At 39.9% G+C, this 22,020-nt stretch overlaps 1 protein-coding gene and 1 long non-coding RNA gene across 4 annotated transcripts in view; one reads left to right on the forward strand and one right to left on the reverse strand.

The window, feature by feature from the left end:
• Positions 1-1,001: 1,001 nt before the first annotated feature.
• LOC124471177 lies at positions 1,002-18,856 on the reverse strand. 2 transcript variants are annotated; one of them, XR_006956492.1, is made up of 3 exons: positions 18,416-18,856; positions 6,430-6,740; positions 1,002-2,587 (listed from the first exon to the last, which is right to left on the reverse strand). It is a non-coding gene; the product is annotated as an uncharacterized LOC124471177 (long non-coding RNA). The 2 variants fall into 2 exon arrangements; XR_006956493.1 differs by having other exon boundaries at positions 18,337-18,856.
• Positions 9,256-22,020, forward strand: part of slc2a9l2 (solute carrier family 2 member 9, like 2) — a 147,129-nt gene continuing 134,364 nt past the window's right edge. The window contains exons 1-3 of one of the 2 annotated variants that reach the window (XM_047025543.1): positions 9,285-9,338; positions 9,474-9,521; positions 21,014-21,111. In XM_047025543.1, the coding sequence (XP_046881499.1) occupies positions 21,031-21,111 (81 nt within the window). In that variant the 5' untranslated portion in view covers positions 9,285-9,338; positions 9,474-9,521; positions 21,014-21,030. Of the gene's footprint in view, positions 9,339-9,473; positions 9,522-21,013; positions 21,112-22,020 lie in introns of both variants that reach the window. The other variant, XM_047025544.1, reaches the window with a different exon arrangement.

The following is a 22,020-nucleotide window of genomic DNA, read 5'->3' on the forward strand; positions in this document are numbered from 1 at the left end:
TGTCATTGTCTTCACCTGTGTCTTGTTCAGCGGTTTCAGTTCTTGTTAGTATCATTGTGTCCACCTGTGTCTTGTTTGGTTCTGTGTATTTAGGTTCCCGTTTTTTGTCCAGTCTTTGTCTTGGCCTTACCCTTGTTGTGTTTCTGTTTAAAAGAATAAACCTTTTTTGTTACCATGTCTGCCTACTCTCCCACGTTTGGGTCCTACCCCACCAGACACCGTGACATAGGAAGAGGTAATAAGGGCCTGGGGGGGCGATACAGAGTGGCTATACAAAATGAGGGGCAGGAGTAGTAGGATTATTACTCTTTAATGTAGATGGTGGTTTAATGCTAATTTTTTCAAATGTTAAGGTGTTCACAGATTTTAGGCTGAGGTTGAATCTGGCTTCATAAATCATAACACCACCACCTTTCTTTGTGACACGAGGAATGTGTGAGTATGCAAAATCTGGAGGAGATACTTAATTTAGAGGGGAATATTTGTCAGGTTTTAGCCAGGTTTCAGTGAGTCCAATCAGGTCCAGGCTGCATTCAATCAAATCAGATCATCAATCAAAATGGCCTTTGTGGGATCTGATGAGGAAAACTTTGGCAGCCAACTTAGTAGTATGGAATACGGGAGAGCAAGGCTAAATACAAATTAAATTGGTATAATTACTAACAACTGAAGGCCAATACTTTTTGGAAAAGGGGCGGGGGACTGACACCGTCTCAATGGGAAAAACCACACGAGCACCACTGACTACACTACAAGCTAAGCTATCATCTATCCAGAACGCGACCATGTAGCTACGAGGCATGGGTCATTGTAAATAGGGCAAACAACTACATCTCGACAGGTAATAGTTTTAAAGACTGTTTGCTTCAAGTTTAAGAGATAGGGGTGGGGCTTGCAGCACCCAGAGGAATTATATTTGCCATGTTTGAACATTTGCTATTCTAGGATATGCCCAGTAAGTGGCAACATTGTCCACATTGACAATTTCAGGCAAGACACTTCAATGTTTAATAGGTGTGAATCACATAATTAAGGACATGAATGAAGATGAATTTACTCATTATTGAAGTTCTAATCCTTACATGCATGACGTGAATGATTTGTCCTCTGAAAAACATTCTAGTTACAGTACGTGGCTACAAAATTATGCACACATCCCAAGGAAAAGAAAGGTGACATTGGTTTTTATGATGGGGGAAAAAAAGAAACATGCATATGCATTGCCTATAACAAGTATTCAGCCCCATGGACTTTGTCATGTTTAATTCTTTTACAATATTGTACCGTAATGGATTTAATTTGACACATTCTGACACTGATCAACAGAAAAAGACACTTGAATGTGAAATTGAAAATACATCTCTAGAAATGTATCTAAATTAATGACAAATTTAAAACATAGAATAATTGTTTGCGTAAGTATTCACCCCCGTCAAGTCAGTATTTAGTAGAGGCAGCTTTAGCAGCAATTACATCCTTTGAATAAATTTTTTTGAAAAGTCTGTATCCGCTTTGTGGATCAAGAAAAAGCATTTGCTTATTTTCTCAAGCATTCTTCTTTGTACAACTACTCCAGCGCTGTTAAGTTGCATGAGGACTTTAAGGGAATAGCAATTTTCAAGTCTTGCCACCAAATGCGATTGAGGTCCGGACTCTGACTTGCCACTCCTGCACATTAACACGGTTGTTTTTCAGCCATTCCTGTGTGGCTTCAGCTTTGTGCTTGGAGTTGTTGTCCTGATAGAAAACAAATCTTCCAAGTTGCTGTTGTCTTGCAGACTAGCAGGTTTTCCTCCTGGATTACGCCTACTTATGTTATTTGGGTGTACTGTGCTGCATTCATTTTACTCTACACCTTCACAAGCCTTCCAGGCCGTGCTGCAGAGTAGTATCCCCACAGCATGATGCCACCCCCATCTTACATCACTGTAGGGATGGTGTGCTACTGGTGATGGGCAGAAGCTCAATTTTGCTCTCATCAAACCATAGAACCTTCTTTCACTTTGTTTCAGAGTCTCCCACGTCTTTTGGCAAAAACTTGTAGTAATGTCAAAGTTTTTTTTCTCCAAAAGTGGCTTTCTCATTGTCACTCTCCTATAAAGATAAGACTGTTGAAGCACACGGGCAACTGTTGTAGTATGCACAGACCCTCCATTCTCAGCTATGAAAGTCTGTAACTTCTTCAAAGTTGTCATAGGCCCCCTTGTCACACAAATGCTCAATTTGTGAGGACAGACTGTTCTAGGCAGATTTACAGTTGTGCCTTACTATTTCCATGTGTTTGTAATTGACTTAACTGTACTCTGGGGTATATTAAGTGCCTTGGAAATGTGCTTGTATTCTTTCCCTGATGGGTGCATTTCAATAATTTTGGCGCAGATTCCTTTGGAAAATTCCTTTGTCTTCATGTGTTGTCTTTGTCAGGAAAAAGACTAACCAAATATGGAACGTTCCAGATGGGTCTGTGTACCTGGTGGGCATTATTTTTTGTGTTTTTCAACCTATATTAACAAATGCAAAATAGGTCCATAAAATATAATTCCATCTGTTTTGGAACTCAAACCCACATTTATATGCAGGACCAAACCTGCCACAAAAAAAAAGAAAAAAAGAGAAAAGTTCATTATCAATGCATTATTCAATATTCATTATCTACGTATTTATTTATTTTAATTTCTTTCTTTCATGATTTCTTTCTGTATTTATTTCCGTATTCTCATGCCTATATTTCCTTGTCCTTAAGCTCAAGCCAATCAAACAGTAGATAGTATCAAATTATCCAACAAAACCCGTCCCTTCATAAAACTATCATCCCACCGCTTTTGCCAGAGTGTTGTCCCTGTTGCCCAGATCAGTGACTTGATCTCCCCCGCCCAATGGGTACCTACACATCAACTCTCCTTCTCTCCCCTTAGCTACCTCGTCTGCCTTTTCATTACCTTCCACACCTGAATGAACTGGCACCCAGCAATACTACACCACCAATCCCGACCTCTCCACACCCATCAGCACCTTTGTCAGTTCAAACAGGTCGCCCCTGTTTGATATTCTGGTCATCACACTGTTTAGAGCAGCAGATGAGTCAGAGCACACTACACGTTTTGTTGGATGCATCGCTGTGTTAGGGGAAAGGTGGTGGTACTCGGGTGTTGGAGGGAGGGAGTGGTATGGACTAGGCTGCGTTTTGGGCACACAGGGTTGAATACAATATTAAGGATCATGGCAAAGCAATATTACAAGGTTTTTTGAGGGGTGCATGGTAGAGGAGACTTTGGAGTATGTGTTGATTAGGGCTGCAACTAACGATTATTTTAATAATCGGTTAATCTGTCAATTCTTTTTTCGATTAATCGATGAATCGGATAAAGAAACAAAAAAAAGCATTAATTTCCAAACTTTTATTCAAAAACAGAACTGAATGTAAATTCACAGTGCAAAAAATCTTCAGAATGTGCACAAACAGGCACACAATTTTGAAAAAGTTGTTCATATTAGCGTGGATTTAACGCTATTTTCCAAGATGAGCAATTTATTTGAGTTTTGTTTAAAACTTTTTTGTAAATTGAAAGGCTATGGAAGTAGGCCAGACTTTATTAGAATTATCTGGTGTATATTTAAGATTATTTGACACAATTTTGAAAAAAATTTGGATTTGCGAGGATTAAGCTATTTTAAAAGATTTGTGATTTTCTATCATTTTATTTGAAACTTCACAGAAAAATTAAAGGCTGTGGAAATATACCAGACATTGTTAAGATACTCTGGTGTCTGTTTGAGGTTTTATATTCATAAAAATATTATAAAAGTCTAAATTTTTCAAAATGGTATGGGTAGTTTTTCACCCGGTCCCTAACGCAACGCTAGTAGCATCTTCCGAATGTGAGACGTATGTGGAATATGAAACAAACTTCTCCTCGGCCAATTAACACACATGTATTTAGTGTGAAATGCTCCCACACCTTGGATGACGTAGGTCGTACTGATTTCTCTGCCTCCACAGAACAACGTTACTCAACAAAGTCTCTCTGATGGTCTTTCCTCTACCTCCGCTCTGCTCCGCGCTCAACTAAACTTTTTTTTTTTATACTCAAACATCTCCGACTTATTGAGTGGCGTAATAGTCGTACGACACAACAAATCGATAATGAAATTCGTTGCCAACGCTTTTAATAATCGATTTTAATCAATGTAATCGATTTGTTGTTGCAGCCCTAGTGTTGATATATTGTGAGGTGCATGATACAGACAGGGAACGGTGGTATGAGGTGATCAGAGAGGTTTGGCGGGGATGGGAACTTGGTTGTGGTGGGACGGGAAGGACTGGGTGTGGAGGGTATCAGTTGGGTTTCTTAAGAACATGGGCTTGTGGAGGAGTAAAAGGTCTGTTCCCAATTGCTGGCATTACGACACTTCGATTTCTCTCCAGCCAATCAATTTCCACCTCAGCTGTCGCAAATACATTTAGGGAAACTGCCTGGAACATATTGTATTTAGAATAATAGTGTTGGACCAACATTTTTAGAGACAATACTACTGTTCAACCAGCTCAATCCTGTAATTATTGAAACAGCAGTTTTGAAAAACAGTTTCATAATATGAATGTACTTCATATTAGTTGCTTCTATCTTTTGCTACCTATGTCCTGCTCAAGCTGCTGAGACTGACAGATTGGAGATGGGAACATACAGTGATATGACGTATAACTGAAGCCATAAGCCAATACATTAAGTTTCAGTAGCACAATGGTAATAGTGATGTTGAGTCCTGCAATCACAGGAGATGGCCTTAGCATTGACTGGCAAGCCTGATCATATAGACCAATTATTTTTTTGTAAACATTCGGGATGCCGGCGCAATGTGGTTGCAGAAAACCGGGAAAGGATAGCATTTAAAACGGCAAAAGGACCACACGGATCATACAAATAGTTAGATTTAAAAAGGCCAAAAGGGTTGAGGAGGACAGCCTTTAAGAGAGAAAGCGATTCCCCATTGATCTGTCACATCAGAATTTTGATTTGGATCACGAAAGTCTTGAAATTTGAGTGAGAATGTCGCCCGGTAGACCGCATAGTCGGGCGGCAGCCATGTCTTCACGTCATATCACAAAGTCCATAATTTTACAGTTTTACAGTCAATTCTACATCTAAAAAGTTGAGCAGGGCAGCTTTCAAGAGATATGGGAATTCTGCTTTTAACCAGCTGGTCCGATTATTTTTGTGATTTGTTTAAAACTGGCAGTCTGAGTGAGACTGCGTCCCCGTTTTGACGTTAGCATCAGTCAGACTCGGGTCGCTCACTGGCAGTGTGCACAATGTTGTATTTCACTCCATTCTACACCAGAAATGTCTGGGACGACTGCCTATTGTAGATACGAGCCTGATAGCCAGCATCTCGGATTTCTTTAACCAAACCTGTTTCATTCATCATTTGCCTGAGAAAACGACCTCCGTTAGCCAGGCTATTTTTGCCCGAGCCAGCCTAGTTTTGCCCGTTCACTCCATTCTACCCCCAAAACGTCAGGGAGGACTGCCTGTTGTAGACACGAGCCTGCTGAAGATAGCCAGCATCTCGGATTTCTTTACCGTGCCTGTTTCATTCGTGATTTACCTGAGAAAGCGACCTCCGTTAGCCAGGCTAGTTTTGCCCGATCACTTGGTCAGGCTATTTAAAGGTATCGGGGTAAAGTGAATTTTGTGCATAGACAAGTGAAACGTAAATGTATTTGTCCAAAGGCCAAGAGCCTCAAAAAGTTAATATCAAGCCCTGCAATCCAGTGGCCAGAGATATATGATAACCTGATCGACACTCCAAGTGTAATAGACCGGGGAGAAGTTCGTCTTTTACAACCGAAATGCGCAGTTGAGACTGCTTGACAGTTGTGTGACGTAGGGTGATAATTGGTCTATACAAATGGCGAGTTAAACAAACACGTCGGATGCGCCGTGTTTGGATGCCGATGTAGGTTCGCGCAACAACAGCAACGAAACGTCCGCCATTGTTGATGTTGTGTTTGGCGCTACCGTTGCTGGGAAATATGAGACGTATACAGTGACGTAATGACTTGGCTCTGTGGTGGCTCTCGCCCGTGGAAAAGCAAACCGGTTCTTAGGAAGCTCCGTTCTTGAACCAGCTCCGAACTGGCTCTAGCACCAGCTCCGAACTAGCTCCCGGTTCACTTTGGTGGAAAGGGGGTATGTGTGTACTCCCTGCCTGAACGTTATGACTATGGCCGAGCAGCTCTCTCCCCTCTGACCTTTCCGTACTAGGGGTGAGGTCCACTGCACGTTAAAACATCACATTCAACATTTCTCTCATGACAATTCACCCAGTTATTGGCACATACGTTTAAAACAAATCAACCCACCATTCACCGCCAACACAAGGAGCAATGTTATCAAGGTGAAATATATACACATGTATTGTACTTACTGGCCTGAGGCGAGGGCGCTGCAAGGAGCCACTGGGAGGACTGGCCCAGAGAGTGAATGACTTGTCCACACAGGGTCGACCACAAACTGGTTGGAGCAGTAGACAGACAACAGGTAACGGGAACAAGTCAGTTCGGTCGGCAGTGGGTCCTTGCCGTGTGGTCGTATACGGTCTGCTTCCTCTCCATTTTTCCTTCTGCCAGTGTTTCCTTCTGCCGACATGCCAGCCCTTTTCTCCTCTCCGTGGCTGTATTCCCATGCCGTTGAGGGTCAATTAATGACAGGACCTTTCCTGTCAGTCCATCCTCAGTGCTACATCACACAAACACAATATACCATGATTGGAGCCTGTCCATCGCAACAAATGTACAGGTCTGTTTGTCCAGAAAAGCTCAGGAGTTATGTTCAGAAGAATTCTTTTAACTTACATCTACAACAATGAATATACATGTAAACGGTTGAGATGCAGGTAAAGCTTACAAACTGCTTGTAGAAGCTCATATAAGTTCCCTTATGCGTAAAAGAGACCTAGTTTCCCCCAAAGCACTGGCTAGACTATTAGATGGGGATAGATCTCCTTCCTATACTTTCATAGTGTACTGTTTCTCTCCATTTCAACCCCCTGTTGATGAAATCCACATGGTCTTCTTGAGAGCAAGGCTGCCTTCCCACGTTTTCTTAAATTTCTGCAAATTAAGTTACCCTCAACCATTCCTCCCTGATAATGCTAACAAAGTTAGCGAACCACAAAATGAAGACCTGAAAAACTTGAATTAGAGGATAGTCACAGAATAAGTGTGCAAGAGACCAGAGACTAAAGACAGAAAGGGGTTGTAGTGGTAAGTTTTTGTTTCTCATATTTACATTGAAGAGATTGAGTTGCATGACTGTCGTTTTTCGATTTACGTTTGTATCATGTTGTTGATGTTGAATTTAAAATAGACACTCTTTATGTAATATGACTTGGGTATTCAGCGCAGGATTGTTTGTCTGTTTTGGCTGTATGTGGATATGAGCATATGAGTTTCTGCGTTGTTTGAATCAGTTTCTTACATTTTATTTTTTAATTATTGACATACTCAACATTTATTAATCTGTTTTATCTTATGCTTTCATGTCACCAGAAATCACATTCAAGTAGAACTGTTTTGCTTTTTAATGGTGTTCCTCCCATGTAGGAAAAGCTGTCTGCTTATGATTGAGTAATACAGTGCAGTATAGCCAAGAGAGAGTTCTCAGATTACTACTTGGTTTTCATTCCCTGGTGATTTCTCACTGTGGCAACAGCAGTGTTTCAGTTCCAGAGGTCAAAAGCAGGGAGTTCACAAGACATTACAATCCCAGCCTTATCATCAAGCCACTTGTACGAGGTATTGTAAAACTGAGTGAGTGCTTTGGCATCATGCGTCATAGATACAGAATTGTGGTGTAGATGTTTTGCAGGTTCATTTGATATCTTTATTGTGTCCCTCTTTGTATATAACCTATCTTTATAGAAAAAATGTAGGGAGTATTTTGGTAGTTCTGTTTCAGTTTCTGTTGCAGTCAAAATGATAAATTGTCCAAAACTATACAGAAATGCATTTTTAGGAACACATGGCAAGATGTATTGCCTTTCATAGATTCCTTTCATGAAATCACTCGAAAACAAGAGTTTTCCAACAGTTTCAATCACATTTTCATTGTTGTAGCACCACATTTTACATCCTTTCTGAACCCATATCAAAGGATTCTGTTATTTGCGAACATAGCTGCACACGTTTGAACTGGGTAATTGTGGGTGCCTGAGCATTTCACAGAGGTGGACTACCACCAACCAGCATTCCAGAAAATCCAAAATCCATTAAGTGTACAACTGTACATTGATGCAGGTACCTGACAAACAGTTACCTTCTGCTACCTTGGTAGGATGAGGGGTGGCAGAGACACACTGAACTTACACCCCAGCGCACCCTTGGTGCGATCCGGTAACCTTCGATTACTAGCCCGACTCCCTCACCGCTCAGCCATCTGACTGATGGCTAATGATGCAAAAGTATTTTTTTTCATGAATCCATTGTAAAGAAACCTTCACCTAATTAAAATGAAACGAAAAATATAATAAGACATTGGCACCATGATACTAAAATCAGCACGTTTTATGTATATTTCCCTCCATGTCTAATCCATGGTCCATAATTACCAACTGTAGAATACACCAGTTGCCACCAAAATTCATTAAGCTGGCAGGTGCATATTAGTCTGGAACATCTCCTTAAATGTTCGATTTCCATTGGGTGTTGTCAAGGGGCGCACACCAAAATGCCTTGTGATGCAATTGGATAGAATTGGATGGATACATATCATCATCATATCCTCATCATATCAAACCTGCTCATATTTTATTGATGATTGTGATTTTCCCCGGTTCTATCCAGGTCGCCTTCTCCGTGTGATTGAGAAGGTGGTCCACATGATCTGCCAGAGTAAATAAAAAATGAGCTTGCAGATTCTTTTGGTTCCCAGACCTGCTAAATATCTCAAATAAATGATCCAGTTGACCGACCAACCTACTTTAGCTATTTTCAAGGGTCTCCTATTGCAAGGTTAACCTACCATAAAGAGTATAGTTTTCTTTCTAAAATGCACCAAACTAGCTATTCTGCATTTGTCAAAGGATACTCAAAAAATGCAATAATAAATAAATACAATGTATTGTGTTAAAGACTAAGACCAACTCCCTTGTTCAATGGAGTCCCACAAGTTGTGGTTGTCTGTGATTCATGATGTTAGATTTATCTCTGATGTATCTGCTTCAGGTTACCTCACCTCTGTTCCTCTGTCTTTTGGTTTGCAGATTCTAATTCATTTATGGACAGAAGCACCGGCAAAAGGTCCGACAGATGCGAGAAAAGCCATCTGTTTGTGTCAGTAAGTGTGTTTTCTTTGTGTGTGTGTGTGGGCACGCACACGTCGTGTTTGCACATTGTCATTTTCTTATGTTAATCATTTGACAGGGGGAGTTTTTATTGACACAGCACTCTCATGTTTCCTGAATGGATATAGGTCAGTTTGAAGTTTTTCCTTACTGCTAGCTCACTGGACTGACTGGGGGTGAGTCAACACGTTAGTCAATTTGGTACAAATACCGGCAAGGCACACATTTTGTGCTTTGTGATGCATTGTGGTGCAGTGTTGTTTGGTTATATATACACTTTTCCTCTTTAGTATGAGTTGATCTGATGGTTCAATATGTAAATGTGGCAGTTAAATTAAAGTTTTAAACAAAGGGATTCTGGTTTATAAGTCTATACTGGAAAGTAAGATGATGTGCATGATTTGACTACATGACAGCTATAAAATAACACAAAAAGGTTGCAGAGGTGTGAGGTTTCCCAAAAAGAACATTTCATGTTCAGCTGACACCTTTTTCACAAACTTATTTTTAAAATGTATGCTAATATGGAAAGATACTCATCTAAACTGATATTTCATTAAATTAATTTAGGTACCCTAATCCAAGATGGCATATGTTTTCCCTACTTTTCTGGATCACCAATATTTCTACCTAGGTGAAGTTCTTTGGAAAAAGTTAATTCATGTTACTACGCAGTGGCAGATCTAAGGGGTGGCAAGGGGTGGCAGCTGCCACCCCAGTAAAAATACTGCCGCCCCAATCTTTTTTTATGCATTTAGCAGACGTTTTTATCCAAAGCAACTTCCAAGAGAGAGCTTTACAAAAGTGCATAGGTCACTGATCATAACAATGAGATAGCCCCAAACGTTGTGTGTAGCCAAAACATGAAGCATGCATTGTGAAAAAACAAACAAGCCCCAAAGGGAAGAACCATAAGAGCATGTAGTGAAACAAGTTACAATTAAACAACATGAACCTCAATTTTCCCATGGAAAAATATCATTTGTACATTACGGAACATTTCAATAAATAATATTAATGTTACCGTTTAATTTATAGCCTAATCATTTACCATAGGGACAGTGGCGGTGTGGCAATAGTGGGCGCAAGTGCGCCGCTCCCCTTAAAATTTGGAGATGAAAATATGTCAAAAGATATGTCAAAAAACATATACCAAAAAATTAAAAATTAAGACATGTACCGTGTTTACGCGTTAAATGTGTGTGGGAGACTGTAAGCCCTTGACAACAACCACTTAAATGTTTAAATGTGACCAAACATAAAATATTGCCATACGTCATTACTGAGAAAATCCCCTCCTTCAGGTGAAGTGCGCCGGTAACAGCAACGTCTATGGAACGTAGTTAACGTTTCGCTGTCATTTCAGCAGGGACAGCTTTTCATTGGCGGATTGAAAGTTTGATTCTGGGGGGCAAATCTTTGCCCTAACCATTGACATTGTTTCGTATCGTTCTTACTTCAACGCGATTGGACTGATTCGGTGAATCGGCGACCTTTAAAATTCACTTAGTTACCAGAACAAGCATCTACGAGAGCAGCATAGCTAGCAGAAACTTTGGTTTTGTGAATCAGTGGCGGTGCGTCAAAACAAATTCTGTCATTGATTTACCAAAAAAACCTTTCACAAGACGCTCGCTGGAAGAAAAAAAGAGATCTCGGACCGACACGATTTACAAATCCAACAGCAGGCCAGTGACCGAGGACGAACAGCAGGCTAGTGACCGAGGACGAAGCTGCAACCGGCCGCTTCACCTGCTCTTTATGCTAAACGGAACATGCTTTTTGGTAGTGGATGGGAGGATATAGTTCAAATAAAACGATATCCTCACCGTCTTGTTATGTTTGTCACGTGAATTTTGTATCGTATTGTCTTGCTCTTCTTAAATACATAGTGTTTTAAATAAAGTAGTGGTGGTTGTTTTGCCCAGTTTCGAAGTGCTGCTTTGTGTTTATTCCACCCCCCCCCCCCCCCCAAAAAAAAACAACATTATCACCAGCTGCTACTGCATAGGGAATACTGTACCACCCTACTTTGGGTTTTGATTCGCCGCCAACAACTTCCTTCTACCACCCAATTGCCAACCCAAATTAAAATCTCTAGGTCCGCCCCTGCTTATAGGGACACACAGTTCAGTTTTTTTAGTTGACCTTTCAAATACAGTATTTAATTATCAATCAACACAAAAATATGCTTTTTGTCTTTTAGACTACTATTACTGTTCAAACTATCCTTGCACTGTTTTTACATATTCAGTTCAATAAAGGTTAAGTCCTCAGTTACTATAATAAAAAACAATGAACAATAAAAAACTGCCTTTTTCTTTAAGCCTGTCAATCTAGGTTGTTACTGTACAGCCATGATGCGAATTATACATTATACAACTTTTTCTCTAGGTGTAAAGGATACCTTATACAGCGCAGGCAAACTGAAGTTTTACAATCCCTACAGTATCTTGCTTGTTTAACGTCATGTCTGCAGTCTGTTGATGATAATAAATCCAATCCATAAGCTCATGGGGTACGTACCACACAACAACTTTTGGAGTCAGTGGTCACCAACAAAGTATTGTAAAGCAAAACTGGCAGCAAGTCAGACCCACACACACAACAGCAGACCATAATTTCCGCTCAAACACAGAACCACACAGTGCTGTACCAGAACAAAAGATACTATCAACATTACAGGTAACAATCTATTTTTTAATGACCCCCAAGACCTGTTGTTTTTACCTCTTTTAAGTCTCAAGTCTTAACTAGGGGGGTCAGACCCCCCCAAACCTTTCTGTAATTCAAACCCTGTGTACAGCATATTTTATAATTCATAAATATTGTCTGTAGATTGATTTGATGTAATTCTAGAAGATCCTTGACCAAACTCCTCTAGGAACTATACTGAAAATCTAAAAGTTTTGTGTCAGTCAGTATGCAGACTTGAGTGTATGGGAATGGATATTAATGTTTCACTGATTGCTGCATCCAATCAAGCACAATTATATAATTATTATATAATAATATACTTGACTATAATTATATTGACTATCATAGATAAAAAGTGACATGTGCTGCCATTGCACCAAGGCGGGAAATTGATTGGACATAAATGAGTACCACCTGGATAACTATCATGCTTTGCTCATTATATTAGGTTGCAAGGAGCCTTATTAATTCCATTCCCTTTTATATATTTTTTTGTAGTTGGAATGACCTCACCTTCAGTGTTTACAAAGCTTTGGTAGATGATTTACCTATTTATTTCACTTCATATCAAGTACAAAAACTTGAAACATTTGTTAGTAGAAGTCATTGATGCGAGGCATCCCATGAGAAAGCTGAAATTTGTTTATACTTTTCTATATACTACTACCCCACACAAACCTTAAACTTAATAAACAGTTGTAGTTTGCTAATGAATCTTTAGAGCACAACCATACAACAGAACTCAGATAAGCCTGGATGAAACAAAGCTCAAAATAATAAATGGCGTGGGAAACAATTGCTGCCAACTGCCGAGTCAATGCATTTACTATTTGAATGCAATAGCCCATACATTGAACATTTAACCCCACTGTCCGTTAATATTACAGGAGAAAAAGTGGTGGACTTAATAAAATAGCATGTTCAATGTTATATTAGACTACATATAAAAACATACTACGAACAGGTAATGCATATTTTGCTTATAGGCTACGCTTGTGATTGTAGCCTCAACGTCACCATGGTTTTAATCATATTCGACATGATACAAAGTTTAAATATCAATTGGTGCCTATTTCAACTTGTAGTAGCAGTTTCCCTCAACAGAAGGCTTTTTATCAAAGGATGATGATGATGATTAAGATGACGAAGAGACCTAATGACTGCTGCCGCAGAAATGGATGCAGAGAATTACTATGTATGATAGCTACTGGTAGTTCTCTCTCCATGTACTTTTATTTACAGGCTTTTTTTTGTAATTGTCAGTTACACTGACATTATGAGAATAATGAATATAAAAACTATTTGCACATTCTGACAACAAGGCATGCTGTATACAGTGAGATGTTCATTTAATGGCAGATTAATTTTGCATGTGGAACAGTGAAATGTAGCTAATGTAATCTCATGTTACAAGTAAATTAGTTGTACAAACTGCACCTCGTGAAGAAAGTGCCAAAGATGGTGTAGGCCTACTTAGGGTAGAAGAATAAAGGCTATTCTTGAAAAAGATTTACTGGAACACCAGTTACGAGAGGATGCATGGTCACAGGTGATGTTAGTTGTAGGAACAATAACCTATATGAATATTAATAGTTGAATTTTCTGAATTTCTATTTTGACCAAGAGATGGTGTACTTAGGGCAGAAGAATAAAGGCTGATTTTGTAAGGCTATCAACCTGCCCCCACTCTCATATGGTAAAATATGGAGTTACTGGATGGAGTCTCAACTTGATGGCTCTTACATCTCATTGTGTAACTTACTGTAGCATTGCTAGTCATGTTGATAAGTAAGGGTCAATATTCTGGGGTGATTGTAGTTGTTCTTAAGGAATTGTGAAGCATTTGTTCTGTTCGATTATTGATCTCCTGAGACGTTCTCCTCAGCTCTAGCTAGTCCTACTCCTTCTTCCTCACTCTTGCTTTCTATCTATGGTTTACAATAATCATGGTAGAGTAGGAATAAGAGTAAACCTTCATTATTTTCATTCATTTGCAATATAATAAAAATTATTCAACCTTAATTTGACCATTCTTACTCTGATTTAACTCAAAAATCTAAATAGTCAAATAACTGTAATTCCATTGGTATTGGCATTATTTGGTTAATGTTAATACACTGTTCAGTTTCCCATCTTCCTTCAAACCATAGGGGAATTACTTTCGGTTGTTTGGCCAGTATTGACCCCCTACAATTTTGAAATAGATTTGCTGAAACACCAGTTTCAGGATGGTAGCCTACATCATGTAAATTGTAGGAATCATATTAGGGCTGGGCGGTATGACGGTAAATACCGTGCAACGGTAGAAATGTGTCTACCGGGAGAGATTTGGCTATACCGTTTATACTTTTCAGTGTTTCCCACACAGACTAATGTGTGGCGATGCGCCACAGAATCAACACCGGCCGCCACATATTGCGTTTCGTTTTTTTTTAAAAACACTATTTAGGTTAAACATGCAGCGAATTCTTTCAACTGCATTTCCTTTCCATGCCCTCCCTCCGTCTCTCTGTCACTTACGCGTCTTTCTCACATCACAACGTCAGCATCGATGCATACATTCGCCGTTCTAGTAAGACAGATAGCTATATCAGCGAGCATTCAGCATTAGCTTAAGATCTAGGAAAGTTCAGGCTACTTTTCGCTAGGTACATACGAACATGTCTTATTCGAAGGTTCCCCTTCGTTCTTTTGGTGAGAAGTCTCAGGCGCTAGCTACCTACCCGGCGTCATGGAGCCGACCAGTTAAATAGTTATTTAGCACTAGCGTTGCTACTTGCATATGCAGAAATTATTTGTTTGTGGTTGATTTTGTGAAGGTGTGAATAATTTTGGATGAATATTTAATAAAATAAAGTTCTGTGTAACAAATTATTAACGAAGGAATTATTTTTAACCCCCCCCCCCCGCCCCCCCCCGTTTGTCTGAGGGCATTACGGATCCGTATTGCGCTGTGAGTACTAGGTCACCACGCGGATGGCATGACTGCGCATCAGCCAATCGGAACGCTCGTACTAGTAACTTTGAGTCTTGTTATTAACTCAATTGTTGTCTCATGTGAGGCAGTTGTTTTTGATTGTAATAAATAATCAAGTGTGTTGATGAAGTACGGTATGGTTATATAGTACAATTTCTTAATTAAATTGACTATATTTACTATATCAATTACTCTACCGTGATATATACCGTAACCGTGATATAAAATTACTCATACCGTGATAGGAGATTTTGGCCACAACGCCCTAGCCTGACGTTGTCATACTCATAATTCTAGTCAGAATATGAGTCTGAGAACTCTCCGTTGGGCTTTGACTACAGGGCGTGTTTCAAACGAGCCTGGAAAACAAATGCCTCTTCGCTCAATTGGATAGATCTACAACCAATCAGAGCAACAGAGTATGTGACGTATGTTAAGCACCGCATAGTTGTTGTCAACAGAACTAAACTACAAGCAGACTTGAAGTATGCTTAAAGAATGAATCCAAATGATTTTTGCCGGTGTTGTAAAATTAATTTAAGGGTAGGGAGAGTACTTGTTCACACGGTCAACCTTTTTAAGCGAAACAATAAAGTGCAATGCATATACGAACAAGTTCTCCGTTTAGGATTACAACTCCATTGGGGCCAGCTGATAAATTAAACTTTTACCGAATCCCGTAGGAAGGACGGCAAAAACATATTTTCCATTGACAAATGCCTTGATTGCGTCTCTCTGTTCCTCTTTCAAAATTAATGCGCTGTCGATGTCTTCTAAAACAGACTCGATGGCAGAATCATAACATCCCAGATCTCCAGCGGTAGCCATGTTTGTTCAAAACGAATTCAACTTAAACGCTCTTTTGTGACGTGGGTGATTACGTTACTGTTGATCATCTGTCCATCATCCTATAAAGCCCGCCCGGCGATTTCATTGGTTCGCCCAGATTCTGGTTTTCTGTAGTTGGTCCCCAATACGAGTAGCCTGGCTGCCAGCCCAACTTCTCCCCGCCCAAAAGAAATGTGTTCGGGAAATTGGGTCTGGAGGGTCTCGTTTTGGGGACCAACTACAGAAAACCAGAATCTGGGCGAACCAATGAAATTGCCAGGGCGGGCTTTATACGATGATGGACAGATGATCAACAGTAACGTAATCACCCACGTCACAAAAGAGCGCTTAAGTTGAATTCGTTTTGAACAAACATGGCTACCGCTGGAGATCTGGGATGTTGTGATTCTGCCATCGAGTCTGTTTTAGAAGACATCGACAGCGCATTAATTTTGAAAGAGGAACAGAGAGACGCAATCAAGGCATTTGTCGATGGAAAATATGTTTTTGCCGTCCTTCCTACGGGATTCGGTAAAAGTTTAATTTATCAGCTGGCCCCGATGGAGTTGTAATTAGGGATGGGCGAACGATGCCTTGTGAAGCTTTGGTGGTTTCTTCTGGATTGTGCTATCCGAACTATCGGCGCATTGAAAATGAACAGCGTCATCTAGCAGCCGCTAAAACTGGCTGAATGAGGCGTAGTGGTTGTCTCCGACGGTAGACTACCCTACGTTATTCAATATTTAATTAAGGCTACATGTGTTCATTTTGATCTGATATTAGTTCTCACACATTAAAATGTTGTGATACATCCGTAGGCCTTTAGAATTATGTCATTTTCTCACAGTAAAAGTTAAAGAACGTCGTACGAGGGTCCCTGCATTGAGGCGCGAACTCAGGATTCCAGATTCGCATGAACAATATGTTGGCGTACAATGTTTTAACCAACTACACCACCGAAGAAATCATTACTTTTTGTTGCGGGTGGACGGACTTTATACGATATGGTCTTTATATCAATTAAACTAGATAACACCGATTTTTTCTTAACATTTGTGATATGTAGGTCTATTGTGAACTGGGGGAACTTTATTTTTACAAATTATTATTACTGTTGACAATGTTGACGAATCATCAACATTTGTTTTCTGGGCACTGTATAGACCTACCTAGTCCTATCATGTTACGTTTCATTTCAATAAAATAACACAACACAAATGCACGGATTTATAATTATTACTATACGGATTTGGCTAAATAATAATGACTGATGGAAGAAACTCTAGCGATGCCTGGTGCTGCTTCTCTGACAATGTGAGATTTGTCTTTAACAAGAAGCGGTGGCTTCGTTCCTTCCATGGCTCTGGTTCAGAAGAGCGGCAAAACTTCGAACCAGTTCGTGACGTTTGAAGCATTGAACGTCATCTGTCACGTGGTTTCGTAATTTGATACAAGCTCCAAAACACTTTTTCGAAACTGTGCGTATTGGTTTTGCGACACAAGCATTGATGCGTCAGTGCCATACGTCCCATCCCTAGTTGTAATCCTAAACGGAGAACTTCGTACATGCATTGCCCTTTATTGTTTCGCTCAAAAAGGTTGACCGTGTGAACAAGTACTCTCCCTACCCTTAAATTAATTTTATAACACCGGCAAAAATCGTTTGTATTCATTCTTCAAGCATACTTCAAGTCTGCTTGTAGTTTAGTTCTGTTGACAACAACTATGCGGTGCTTAACATACGTCACATACTCTGTTGCTCTGATTGGTTGTAGATCTATCCAATTGAGCAAGAGGCATTTGTTTTCCAGGCTCGTTTGAAACACGCCCTGTAGTGAAAGCCCAACGGAGAGTTCTCAGACTCATATTCTGACTAGAATTATGAGTATGACAACGTCAGGCTACAATACGAGACCCTCCAGACCCAACTTCCCGACCAAATTTTTTTTGGGCGGGGAGAAGTTGGGCTGGCAGACAGGCTAATTACGCCCACCCCTAAATCATATGAATCATGTAAATTGTAGGAACAATAGCCGATAGAAATAGGCTGGGCTACTCATTGTGATTTCTATTTGTAGGCAATGAAGAAGACCAAATACAATTTCAATTATTTGTATTTATTTCAGTGCCCAAAAGCATTTGGTATGTATGTAACACTAGCGACAAAGGCCCAAGGGCTGAGAATGTTGCTAAAATAAATTACAGATTGTGACGGGAAACGGTAACGTTAACTTAGGTATTCATCAGGGAATTGGAGCACATCAAATCGCAATCTTAAAATCGTCTCCCAGCGTATAACTAAGCAATTAAATTTTGTTTGAGGTCGCTCGGCTGAACCAGGAAATGATATGCCTTGTCTGCCAAAGCTATCGGGCTCAAAGTGGGAGGGGATCGGTAGAAACGCAGAGTTTGGCATGGAAAACCTGCTAGCGAGCAGGTTAGTTTCACGGATTAAGTTACCATGAAAATTTACCAAAAGGTTTCGTTACCTCTCTTTCTGGAACGTGGAACTCGGAGTATGCCTCTTTTCAGGGTTAAACAACTCAAAGTTTTCATTAAACACGCTACCTGGAAAAACCCCCAGATAACCTCCACGCGCATCGTTGATGTGTCACCCATAGCCACCCTGATGTCGGCAGACGATGGAGCAGAGGTCGCTGTCGTAGCCGTTTTGTCAAGTTCAGCTGTCGTGTTGGGTAGTGGTGTTGCTGGTGGAGCACAGAAACTGTCAATGGGCAGCTGCGGCCAACAGCGGCCTTGACAGCGTTGATGCCCGTCAAAGCTACGCTAATGTTCTTTTTACAATATGTAGGGCCTACAACCTGTTTTCACGGACAGGCTTCAGCCATGGTATAAACTCATCTTTCCAACCAGGAGTCCGCACATTTACATTTCCCCATTTCGGAGTCTGTTTCGCGTCATGTGGAGGGCGACACATCACCTAACTGTGCATTTCGCAAAATACATTTACATGTTACATTTATTCATTTAGCAGACGCGTTTATCCAAAGCGACTTCGAAGAGAGAGCTTTACAAAGTGCATAGGTCACTGATAATAACAACAAGATAGCCCCAAAGCATTGCGGGTAGCCAAAACAAGAAGCACACATTGTGAAAAACCAAAAAATTCGTGCCAAAGGGAAAAACTATAAGAGCATGTAGTTAAGGAAGTTACTGGTGAAGTTAATACGTGACTCGCTGACCGAGCACGTCGTTGTTTATAATAGTCATAGGAGGAAAATAAATATTCAGGCATACTTTTCAGGCAAGTCAAAACTCTTTGGACAAAGCGTGAACAAAATGTAATACCTCATAAAATCGGGATTAAGACTTTTTAATACCTTTTAAGGGCCTTAATTTCCCCTAAATGGATTTATCAACTTTTAATACTTTTAAAGACCCCGCGGATAGCCTGTATTGGCATGGCCAGAATGTTTGTGGCAAGTGTGGCAAGATGAACCAAACTGAACAGAAAAGGGTTGTACTAAACCAGAGTGTGTACCATGTTGTTAGCCCTCTTGTTAACAGATACTACTGACCTTTGACCATCAGCTGTTTTTCCAAAATGTTTAAGTCTGTGTTTCATTTCCTTCTGAGGGGGAATCTTGTATCATCTTCAGGGCTCTGAGACTGGAGCAACCCATTCAACTTGATTGGTTGAAATGGAGTGCACTGTTGGGACCATGTATTTGTTTTTGACACCGTCTGTCTTTCATTTGTATCTTTATATTTAGCTGTAGACAGTAACTGAAGCTCTGTCAATGCAAATGAAGGTGGTCAAATCTATCTAACACCTTCCCCAAAAATGTAGGCCAAACAAAATGTGATGGTACTGTACAATTCAAATCACAAACAAGGCCTGGTTAACTGTGCATGAAAAGTACCCATAAGAGCCTGGAAAGTTCGGGAACAGTAGTAGGGACAGAGGAGATGAAATTTAACCTAAACCAGGCTGAGGAATGAGGATTTGCCTGTTGAAATAAATAAATAAATGGCCATTATCCATCTGTAAAACATGGTTGGAGGTAGTGCTACATAGCCTATATGTAAAAGTGCTTGCCTCATAAGTTCAAGGTTCCAGTTACTACTGTCATTACTCCACAGTTCATTCCCTCTGTTATTTGCATAACTATCACATTTGTTCGCAGAAGTGTATTGTGGGGGAAAGTGCGTATTGTAACTTGCCAAACTTTGACCACGGTGCAACCTTTTTTGAAAGTAATCCTAACCCACATATATTATGTGTGGGTTAGGATTACTTTAAAAAAAGGACCCACACATAATATAATTACAAACCCTCAACTGACAATATATATTGCTAACCATAGGGCAGTGTCAAACTGAAATCTTAATTCTGGGATTATTGAACAAACATGCTATTTTCTAAATAGGCAAGAACATTTTGACTTTAGGGCATTAAGGGTATATATATAATTGTTAACACTCGTAACACGAAGCACAGATTGTTCAGAATGGTACTGCAGATAAGCCCATGAAGATTGTCTGTACCATTGCAAGGTTAACTGCATCAATTTATGTGCATGCACCGACCAACCAACAAAGGGACTACAGCTGTACTTATCCATGTGCTGTCTAGATTCACGTATTCATGTCATTGATTAAACACACTTAGAGCAGTTATTTGAAAAACTCAGTGTGTTTATCAATGATATATGTTTATATGTATATGTTTATCAATGATAATTGTTCACACAGTCCCTGGGTAGCCAGTGGCAAAGTATGGGGGGGTGTCAGTGACCCTTGAGTTAGTTTGCATTTTTTGTTGCATCAGTAGAATTTGTTTTCAGCAAATGCTAAGCATTAGAGCATTACTATGTTAATTATTTACCCCTCTTGACCTTTGGTTGTTGCACTTTACAATCCACCACTAGGTGGCAGACTAAATATAGTTTTGTGCTGTTTAACCCTCAATTAGAGAGCCATATCTTCATCTGATATTGAAATAAATTAGCACCTAGCCATCTAACTTGATACAATTATATCTGGAGATATATTTTACTTGAATTTTTGCTTGGCAGCAAATCTCCTCTTTACGTTGAGAAACACTATTTATTTCAAAAGGAACCACTTCCTTAATCACATTTCCTGTCACCATGTCTCACCAGAGTGAAATTAGTGAGTAACTTGACATCACTGTCATTCCAGTGCCCTGAAAACTAGACATGGAAAAAAACGGTCAAAGTCAACATGTCGAAACAAACAACAACAGCAAGACAAACAATTCCAAAGGCCACCCCAAAGAGGTGAGTATGTAATTTTTGTCGAATGGCTGGATAAGCAAAATAATAGTTTTTTCCTCACCCCCGTCACCATCTCAACTGATACATCTGTCAATCATTCACGTGTAAAAAGTAGGTGGTTAAGATAACAATGTGGGACGAAGCTGTCTCTAGGAATGCTAGTAACCTCATTACAGACTATTATGCCCCTTGACCCTGACCCATGCTGATAATCAAATGTGATTATTATTGCATTATTTACTCTATGTACAGTGTCTTACGGTTAGTTATGCAATTCAGGACATGCTAATTTTAAAAAAATGAATGTGGTTTTGTGCAATACCACTTGTTTTAACCAAGCAATTTAAGATGTGTTGAATCTGTTCCATTTGTAATTGTGTTAGACAAGGGCATGCTGGAGAAATAAAGTATTTCTCGCTTGCTCCCTTTTCACACACGCTTAAACAACCTCTCAACTCCACAGACACAAATTCACTAAGGATGTAATTTTTCACACTCAAATCCATGTGATGGTACACAGATCAATCATATCCTATTATATTTTCTGACAAGTACTTAGATGGCTTTTAACTGACAACTATGTTAAAGGTTGATTTGCTGGGTTTTGGGGGTATTTCACACTTTTCCTTAAGGTGCCCGAATAGGGTATGTAACATTGGTTGGGGTGAAAATGGTCCGGGTGCTGTTCTATGCCCTCTGGTAATTCCTCTGAAATCTTCCCGGGAAAAAACGCTAGGTTTTCTCCTTTTATGGTATGCTCATTAATATTTAGATGAGCTGCGCGCTGATTGGTTTGTTTTTAATGAGTGAAGTTGCGGTGCACAAACGCAACATGGCCAACAGCACTCACTGAAATACCGAAGGTGGAGACGGAGACTTGAAATAAAAACTTACAAATGAATCTATTGTGCC

The sequence above is a fragment of the Hypomesus transpacificus genome, chromosome 9 (assembly GCF_021917145.1).
Source record: "Hypomesus transpacificus isolate Combined female chromosome 9, fHypTra1, whole genome shotgun sequence".
Taxonomy (NCBI): Eukaryota; Metazoa; Chordata; class Actinopteri; order Osmeriformes; family Osmeridae; genus Hypomesus; species Hypomesus transpacificus.